Source organism: Sesamum indicum, linkage group LG3 (genome assembly GCF_026168435.1).
Source record: "Sesamum indicum cultivar Baizhima isolate 11 linkage group LG3, ASM2616843v1, whole genome shotgun sequence".
Lineage (NCBI taxonomy): Eukaryota > Viridiplantae > Streptophyta > Magnoliopsida > Lamiales > Pedaliaceae > Sesamum > Sesamum indicum.
In genome coordinates this window covers 6808345-6819152 of record NC_142659.1, presented here as the reverse complement: position 1 = coordinate 6819152, position 10808 = coordinate 6808345, and the positions used below count along the sequence as shown (strand labels likewise).

Below are 10808 nucleotides of genomic sequence, written 5' to 3'. Positions count from 1 at the left end.
AATTAAAAGACAAACACGCGGTCTGGGGCTCCGGGACCATATTCAACTAGCACATAATATCAATTAAGCATGCTAGAGAAGATGAAAATCCCAAGTTTAAAATTATATGCAGAAAACAACAAGTGTAAAATTTTTAATTCAAAGAGATGATAAAGCCCAGTGCATGCAATGCACGCAAATCAACCATATTAATTAAAGCAATTTAATTCTAGAAAAAATTCAATTTTCTCCAAAATTAAGTCAACAAAAATTAATATTTTTCAGAAAATGTGCAGAAATTAAAAAATCCAAATTATCGGGAAAATGATGAAAAATAGCCCAACATTCGGCCGTCAGCTGGAGCAGCTGCACTGCCTGCACGCAGGGCCTAAGCTATCTATGCTAGGTGCAAGCTCTTGCCTGCGTGCCCACATGGTGCACAACCAGTCGGTACTGCACTGCTATAGCGCTAATTTTTTTTCACACGTTAAACTAAAGTTAAAACCAAGTATTTTTATCAGAAAAATCAATTTTATTAAAATACTTAAATCATTCAAAATTGCAAAAACTAAACATGTTGATTTTCTCATATAATGATTCAAGAATAAGCAAAAATAAATATCATACTTCAAAAATAATAAAATCATAGTATCATGCTTATTCACATAAATACATAGCCCCTACATCGAATCGGGCTCTGATACCACTTAAAAGGAAGAAAAATGCGACTGGATCAGTTTGGAAACCAGCAAGTGAAGCATAACTATAAAATTAGTAAATTATAACCTAAACGTAATAAAATCATGATACGAAGGTGTGACCTTTCGAGTTTCCGGGCGTCCAATGTAGTTAATAATAACAATAATAAAACTAAAACGGGGCTTATGGTGAAATTTAAACAGTAAGTGCAATAAATGTAAATTAAGGATAACCTTTTTTTTGATTTGTTTCGAACTCCATTTCGTTGATCCATTCACATGAGACTTCAACGTAGAAACTCTCTAAATACACATCCACACCACACCAGAATATGGGATCCCTCATTTCTCTTTGCTAGAAGAAAATTAGGGAGAAAGACACACAAAGTGAGCTTGTGAGAGAGGCGGTCGATTTAGGAGCTTCTAGGGTAGGATATTTTTTTCTCCATATAACTAATATACAAATATATACCTCGTATGGATGTACTAGAATGTGTCTAGGTTCATTCTACAATCCATAAGGCAAAAAATCCTTTATTTCAAATAAAGAATGACTAACATAGCACTTTCCAAAAGTGAAATTGTTAGTCGATAATTTCGTTTTTCAGATTTTTCCAACAACATAATTATGGTTGCAATGGCTGATATTATTAAAAATAAATACAAGGCTCAATTAATTTTTAATGAATCCAATTTAATTAAAATTTATCTAATTAAGTCCATCATGTATTTAATCCAATTAAATACATGAGCCCAATAAGTTTTTATTAATTAATAAGTCCAATTTATTAAATAATAAGGGCAAGCCCAATATAAATTAATCCTATTAATTTATTTTTAGGCTCCTCCATCCAATGGATCCCTCTCATTTATAAGTAATCCAATTAATTATGGAATTAATTCTCAATTATTCCTAGTCCCTTCTCAGTGATTTGTGTGTGACTCTTTAGGTTCATATTTCAGCTACTTAGGCTAGTGTGAAACACTATTATTAATTATATTTAATTAATAATTCTCGTTCAACCCTAACTCAAGAAAGCCCATCACCAGAGGTTTCCGTCTAGCAACGGTCCGTGATACTAGAGACTAAGCGAATATCCATGTGAACTTTTAGGCTCTCGAGTCCATACAGGTACTGTCCTTCCGTCTACCGTCTCGAGGCCTTAGTCTAGGGCGTGAAATTGGGTGTCGGCTCCCATCCTTGACTAGGCGTCTATGCTTAGTACTTGAGATTGCGTTACGCCAAATTGCTTGACATAGGAACCTCGTTTCCTATTCGATCAATGAGTGTGGCCACAAGTTTATCGGGCATAAAAGCATCTCCAAGTGCATCGGAGATACCCCTGTCACATTTTAAAGGGGACGGATCCTCTTCTTAGAACTCACCATCCTCGCTACATGCTTTGACTGCACTAAACATGGCTTATGATGACGATGCCTAAGACACGATCACCTCTCGCACAAATGAAAGATACAGTCATTGCATGCACGTGACTGTCGTGATTTCTCAAGTCTGAGGATTACTCCCGTACTATCAGAGTTGGGGACTCAAGTCATACTTACCCAAATCTCCAAGACTTTGATATGGCGATCATCGCGAGTAAGTTCAGTCAATTGACCACCTTATCAACTGACCCACAGAATTTCATAGACGCCAACTACATGGGTTACAAAGTGGTCTATGGAGCAACGGAGCAAAAGGACATATATTCCTCTATGGAGCAACTAAAGTTTAATTTTGTCAATTTAATAATATTCAACGATCTGATTAAAATTCTAACGGTCTTACTAGGCGATCCAATACAACATTATAAGATGCTACTTACATCTTTGTAAGACTAACAAACTTATATATACAAATATATACTTGATCTTCTGTACATGTATCAATTTAATTCAAAGAATTATATGTTACCAATGGCCTTAATTAATTTATGTCTACTCTTTTCTGATCACTAACATGTCTGGGACAGTTTTTTCTATATTTATTATTTTTCTGATTTTTTAGAAAACAATTTTGAGACACAATTAGGAACAATTTTTTTAATAGAAATGATTTCTTTAAAAATATTAAAAAATGACGTCGTTTTTGGACTAAGCGACATCATTTTTGTTTTTAGGAATGATTTTTAGGAACGTCTTTAAAATAGGAATAGTTATTGTTAACTGAAACGACGTCGTCTTGGTTATTTGAAATGATTTTTTGAACGGTTTTTGTTAAAACTGCCTATTCCAAAGCCCATTCCAAAACATAATATCTACATATATATAAATATATACAATACTTAACAGATTTTTTTCTTTCCTCCTCCCTTTCTCTCCCTCACTCTCTCAGCCGAATCGACTCTTCATCTCCCTGCCGCCATTCCCCTTCGTAAAGCCGCCGTAAAACGCCACTAGAGGTAAGCCACGGTTTCTTTTTCCATTTTCCCCCTGTTTTTGTGACCCCCCCTCCCCGCCATTTTTCTTCTTTTTTGCTCCCTCTTTTTCCTTCTTTCTCAGATTGCTAATTAGTGGTCTTTTTCAAACGCCAGATCGCACCTTTTTCAGGTCGTGTTTAATGGGCTTTTTCAGACACATGGTTTCACCTTTCTCAAGTCGCATTTGTTGGGTCTTTTCAAGACACCGGGTCACACCTTTTGCAGGTCGCATAGTATTTCATTGTAATGTAAGTTACCTAAAAGTGCTATTTATTTCACGCAAACACTCACATAGATGCAAATACTCCAAAATATTGCAGTTATTACACATAATCCCATAATTTATAATGTAAACAAAGTAATAATATTCCTGCAAAAACTAAATCCGCAATGAAAACAATAGAGTTACAGGCGTACCCACATTTCCGGGTTGATACCCTCTTCACCGAAATCGTCGTCCTCCCTTTGTTCTATCAAGCTCCAATTTCTCCTTACTTGATGACCCAGCTCGCGATCTACTTGGAGATCTTCGATCTCGACTTCCTACCTCGTACACGATCTCTCTGAAATACCCTTGCCAGATTAATCTTTCAATCTCGTCCTTCAACTGGTAACAATCCTCCAAGTCGTGTCCTCTTTTCTTTGTGGAACTTGCAGTATTTCTTGGGATCCTTTCCTCCTGATGTTCTAGTTCTACTAGGCCATCGCAGCAGACCGCTCCCTTCAAGCATCATCATCGCTTATTCTCTGGAGGTGATCAACGGCGTGTACTTGTGGTATTTCAGTTGGGCTGGTTTCTCTTCATCTAGCCTTTGCCTATCTCGATCTGGACCTCCTTCCCATTCTTTGTCTTTGATCGTATTCATTTCCTTCTCGTCCATATACTTACGGGCTAAGTGCATCAGTTGTTCTACATTTTCAGGAGGATCTCTTGCTAATGCTGATGCGAACAGTCCCTTCCGCAATCCATGTATCAATATGCTCGTCATCATATCGATCCGCAAATCCTGCACCTCTAAAGTCTCATTATTAAATCTTCCTATAAAATTTTTAAGAAATTTTTCGCTTCCTTGTCGGATCAAGAACAAGTGATTTGCTGATCTTTTTTACTTCCTTTTGTTGGCAAAGCGAAGTGCGAACTTCTGTACCAGTTGCCCATATGATCCAATGGTTCCACTCGGCAAGCTGGTAAACCATTCTTGTCCTTCCCTGTCAAAGTAGTCGCAAACAATTTTGCATTAATAGAATCCGTTTGCCCATATAAATTCATTACCAATTCGAAAGTCGAGATGTGCTCCCGTGAGTCCTTTGACCCGTCGTATTTGGGTAGGTTGGGTAATCAAAAATTTGGAACCACGACTTTGGTCAAAATTTTGTTGGCGAAAGGCGAGTTCCTATTCTGCTTCACCAGGTCGCCTCGCTTCTTCAAGTCATCTATTTGTTGCTTCAGTTTTTCTATCTACTTTCTAGCGCTTTCCACTTCAGCTCTAGAGATTGCTGGTTCCCTCATCCTGATGTTGCTAAATGCGGTGACTTATCTCTCTCTTACTCGGCTGGTTCCTGGCATTTGTTCCATATTCCTCCTCATGCGATCATTTCCATCCACGTGATAATCCACAATTGCTTTCCTCTACTCTCCCATCAGCCTTCTCTTTGATGGTCTCCCAACAGCTGATGAAACCAGTCTCCTTTCATGCTCCACCATAACATTCCTACTTGCTATCTCAATCATCTGTTGCTTCTCTTCGTTCATTACATGCAACCTTCCCTCTTGCTCGTGACTTGATAATTTGGACATGGCGAATTCTCCTGCTGGGTATCTGAGTCCTTCAACCACCTCAAGACCAAATCAAAGGAATTCTTCTCAGGATTCCCACAGATGGCGCCAATTGATTCGGGTCGAAATCCACACGACCTCCTTGGTCGGGCGAGCTGGTCCTCCAAGTGGTTTGAAATCGCTACCACTCCCAGACTAGTGATTGGGCCTTGAGAAAAGAAGCAGATCGTTAGGCTTGCTGGGGTGGCCTCCAACTAAGACCCTCTGACACTTAAGTCAGTGTTTGGTTCCCAATAATAATATTTTTAGATAATAATGTCAATAATCACAAAAATTAGACCAATATTCCCAATAATAATATTATTTACATAACAATATCAATAATCACAAAGATTAGGCTAATATTCCCAATACATATTTTACATAACAACGTCTATAATCACAAAAATTAAGCTAATATTCTCAATAATAATATTATTTTCAAATAATATCAATGATACTAATATTATTTTCACATAATGTCAATAACACAATATTAAGGTAATATTTCATATTAAAATACAATTACATAATCATTAGAAATTGAAAACAAATTAAGGATAATATTTTTAATAAATAATAATTATTTAAAAATGTATAGTTCCTTTGTAACCACATACAAACATAATATTGTGGATAATATATCGGAGTATGAAATATATCGCTGGACATAACTTCCATTGCACTAGACATTTTAATATATCGCTTCGCCCAATTCTTGACGAAGTACGAAATTAAACTTCAGAAGGGTTTCATATACATCGAATTTTACTTGACCTCTATCTCTTTCTTCTAACCAAATACTAAATTATATCTTATAAATTTATTTTTACTTCCACTGCTTTTATACTCCCACTCTTCACCCAACCATACTGATTGTTAGTTATATTTTCGGAGTAGAGATGTAAAATTGCAGCACTCTCGACTCTCTTGTCTTTACGTCTTCGCAAAGGCTCCTTTTATTTATTTTATTTTTTTGGATAAGTACGAATGTACCATGCACTTTGCTAGAATCTGAAGTCACAGACTCTGTTAAAATTTTATATAATTATAAATATTTTATCGTTGTTTAAAAAATTATCACCATTTCTCTTATTTTGTCAATAATCCAATAATCAGCCTAATCTATTAATCTTCTTTAAATTTCCATCAATTCTTTTTTTATGGTGAATTGATCAAAGTGTGCTTATGAATTATGGATTACAATTTTATTTTTAGTCAAAAAGGCTTTCTGAAAATTTGTTATGGACTAAACGGACAATTTTCAAATTTTTTCGTGCAATCTGACCGATTTGTATAATTTTTTAATTGTTTTTCGAAAAGTACGACATTTGCAATGTGGACAATTCCATACTTCTGTTCAAAGAATATATAATTTTATCAAACATTAAAAAGTACCGATAATTGTTCATACAACAAAAAATACTTATAATTAAGAAAAAATGCAAGCAATCCCCTTGTGATATCGCAAATGAACAAATTACCTCCCCATGAAAAAACAAATAGCAATTTCCTCCTTGTAATTTTTAAAATACAACAATTTACCTCTCTTATTTTACAAAATGAAGCAATTTACCTTCCTATATAAGGAGGTAAATTGCTTCCTATATAAGGAGGTAAATTGCTTCATTTTAAAAAATACAAGCGGATAAATTACTATATTTTTTCATAAAATAATATATTTATTTTCAATATCACAGGAGTAATTATTATTCACCTCGTATAATTATGTCAAAAGCCTCACGAAACTCATTATAATTTATCTTTTTCTTTATCTTTTATATATAAATGGACCGTACATAAAGTTAATATACCAATAACTTGTATTTCAAACTAACAGTTGCAACTTAGACCTATTAAGTACGTTGCAGTGAAGTAGACCTATTAAATATTCTACTATGATATGTTTTTAAATAAATTTTCATAATCTTTCCAAGTACTGAAATTGCTACTCATCAAACATTTAAATACGACCGATAATATTATCACTAAATAAAATTTAGAACACTGAGATTTATATAGTTCGTAAAATTTCAGTTTAATTAATCCCGATAAGTAATAATTCCATTTATTACTAGCAAAAACCATACGGTTTTTTCCTCCAAAATTAAAAAAATAATCAATTTTTCGTCAGCTGAGCACGCTGTATGTGATCAAATTCCGACCAAATTAAGAATTTAAATGATCAATGTACTAAATTGCACAAAATTGAAAACATGATGGAATGAAATCTATCTCTTGGATATTTAAATGTTCGAAAAATGCCGCTATCCCGTCTAAAAAGTTACAAAATAAGGTAAATTATGATAGGCTCTCTTAACACTTGTCACTATTATAAAAAATTATAATACTTTTTTCAAATTAATGATCGTTTAATAAAAACTTTCAACAATGGGGTGTCACTAGGAGAATTCTTTACATAATAATCAATTTTAAAAGATATTTATAATTTTTCAAATACGAAAAAATTTTATTATTATGATAAATTTTAGAGAAGTTCTTAAAATTTATTGGTTGTACAATATATATTCTCTTGTCATGTAGTGGAATTTGATTGGTTGTCGTTTTCGGGCGCAGGTGCCACGAGATCCAAGGAAATCCAATTTCTATTACGCTTTCTGTGTGCTAAAAGTAGGTTCGTACGTACTTGGGTTGTTTACTAAGTTTAAACAGTCAAACTCTTGGTACCAATGAATGTAATATTTGAAGTCATCCATTTGCCAAATGAAAATTGTAAATTCAAGTTTAGCAAAATTACATTTTTGGACCAGTATTTTAAGAATGAGTCTAAAAAGACTTTTAAAAGAGCTATTGATATAGGAAAAATTGCAATTTAGCCCCTATATGATATTATAAATGTATAAATTACTCCGCTATGAAAATAAATTAGCCATTTACCCATTGCGTTCTTCAAAATTGAGCAATTTACCTCCCTAGACAGGGGGGTAAATTGCTATATTTTAAAAAATATAGGGTAGTAAATTGCTATTTTTTTCAATAAGAGGGTAATTTGCTGATTTGTAATATCACATGGGATAAATTGCATTAAACCGTATTGATCAATGGACCTACATTGTATTGTTTAACCATTTTTTTGTGAAGTAAAAAATACTTTTCATTATAAAATAACTAACTTATTCAACTTTTTTAAAATTTATATGACTTGATAAAACATTCTTCCTTCCTTCCTTCCTTGCTTTCTTTTTTATTAATGTAATATACTGGTTTATATATTTTACTCCTATTTATAGTATATTTTAACTCGTAAACAATTATTGATTATATACACATAGGAATTAAGTACCACAACAACTAGTTATATTCTAGATATTTAACTAAGATTTATTTATTTATCTAACTTCCTACACCCCCAATATCTTTTGATAGTTATTGTTTTTTTTTCTTCATCCATCTTTTTTTTGTGTCCCCACTTTATTATAAATTTAATATCTACATATTATTTTGTACATATTTTATTAAGTAATAAAACTTTTATTTTAAATAATATTAAAAAATAATGCACACAGATAGGGTATGACATAAATTACTAGTAATAATTATTCACCATAATTTTAATTTATACCCAATAATAAACTTGACCACATGAACTGCGGCTGCCCAATGCGCATCACACGGATGAGTTAGAAACTGACTCAGTTGTTGAACGTTATGAGAGATGTTCGGTCTGGTAAAGGCCAATTATAAAAAACAACCAACCAAACTCCTATAAGAATTTGGATCCAGTAATAAAGCTCCACAATATGAATTGAGTTTCGAACCTTATAGGAATGGTGTAGAGACTGATTTTGCATGTAGTAAACTAGTGTCTTTAATAATATCTAGAATGTACGTAGTCAGAGAAACTTAGATCCTTGTGGTAATTCTAGCAACTTCCAGCCTAAGAAAGTATCTGACATCCCCAATGTCTTTAATTGTAAAGATATCCTGCAAATAGGACTTGACACTCTGAATGTCAGAAATGAATGGTTCTATAAGTAAAATATCATCCACGTACACAAAGAGGGCCAGAAGTCCATGTTCAGTAGTCATGGTGAGAAGGCAGTAATCATTTGTAGACTGCACAAAGCCAAACTCCTGAAGCTTAAGTGTAAACTCCACATTCTACTGCCAGGAAGCCTGCTTCAGATCGTATAGGGATCGCTCTAGCTTACGAACCATTGTTGATTACACGGGATATCCTTCTGGGGGCACAATATAGATGTCCTCTTCCAAGTGACCATAGAGTAGAGCATTGTTGATATCCAATTGTTGTAAAGGCTAGTTATTTGTTGCAGCAATGGACAAGAAAATATGTACAATCACTTCCTTAGTTACTAGGGAGAAACTATTGAGAATGCTACATCCTTGAAGTCTCCAGTACCTGCTGCTTCCTCTGCTGCTGCTACTGCTGCCTTTGCTGATACAGAACTCAGCAAAGAAGATGATGATGAAGTTGCTGATTCCTTTCTGTTCGATGCCGGGTAGAAGCGTGTCATTCATCACACGCTTCTTCTATTTTGTGTTGTATTTGTTGTGTGGCATACACGTCATTTATTTTGTGGATGATTGGTCCACGTCATAGCTGAGTCAGTTAGGTAGTTGTAGACGGTTATGAGTCAGTTGAAGTCTCTGTATTTAAACGCAAGTTCGAACCACATTTGGAGTAATACAGTCTGATATTTTTTCAGCTATGAAACAGAACTTTCTTCTTGCTTTCTTCTCGTCCACACTCAGCAAACTTTTGATGTTTAGTGAGGTTTCTAACATGGTATCAGAGCCTTCTACGTGAAGGTCTCTAGGTTACCTCATTGCAGTGATTGCATACCTTATTGATTTTGATTCAGAATGGCGGATGAAGCAGCCTCGTCGACTATGGGACACAGAACAGGTGAAGCATCGTCTCAGTACGAGAAGGACATGCTTTTCATTCATCCTTCTGAGCATTCGCAGCTGGCGTTAACATCTTCGCCGCTAGATGGTACGAATTTTTTGGTGTGGCAGCAAGCAGTATATGTATCTCTTGGAACGAAAATGAAGCTAGGCTTCATAGACGGTTCGTTCTCAAAACCAGCTCCTGGTTCACTTATTTTTGAGCAGTGGAGGCGTGTCGATTTGATGGTCACTTCATGGCTTTGGAACTCCATGTCGAAGGACATAGTAGAGTCCTTCATGTACTGCAGCACCTCGCGTGAACTTTGGCTAGCAGTGCAGGCGCGATACGGGCGAAGCAATGGACCTTTAATATATCAGTTGCAGAGGGAGCTCTCTTCGGTCGCTCAGCAGGATTTGAGCCTTACCGCCTACTTGACAAAGGTCACGAAACTCTGGAATGAGCTTAATTGCTTGGCTCCTCCACCGAGGTGTAAGTGTGGAGGATGTACTTGTGGGATTAATGAGGAGATTGATCAACTTGCTTCACTGACGCAATTAATGCAGTTTCTCATGGGGCTTCATGAGGTTTTTAGCAACGAACGCAGTCAGATTCTCATGCTCGACCGTAGAGAAAGCTTTTTCAATGGTTTATGCTGTTGAACAACAGAGAATGATACACACTTCCATGGAAATGAACACCAATAATGTAGCCTATCAACTATTCTCTAAAGGCAGTAAGAGAGATGATGGAAAATATGCACAAAGACAGCGGATTACTGCAGCAGAAAGACGAACTGTGGTTTGTTCACATTGTCGCAAACCCGGACATGGGCAGGACACTTGCTTCCAGTTGCACGGAATACCTGATTGGTATAAATCGCTCAATGAAAAGAAGAAAAAGGGGAGAGCTTTTACAGCTAATATTGATGTTAAAGATGAAGGAGTGCCGGACAATGCCACGAGAATGATGACTCAATTGATTCAGCTGTTGACAAAGGTGAATGCTCCCTCGGATCCTATCAC

At 35.3% G+C, this 10808-nt stretch overlaps 1 protein-coding gene across 1 annotated transcript; it reads left to right on the top strand.

Moving 5' to 3' along the window:
• The first annotated feature begins 9758 nt into the window (after positions 1-9758).
• On the top strand, positions 9759-10445 carry LOC148788631 (uncharacterized). The gene has a single exon (XM_088878067.1). It carries the CDS (start codon positions 9759-9761, stop codon positions 10443-10445), a length of 687 nt encoding a protein of 228 aa, XP_088734193.1.
• The last annotated feature ends 363 nt before the right edge of the window (positions 10446-10808 follow it).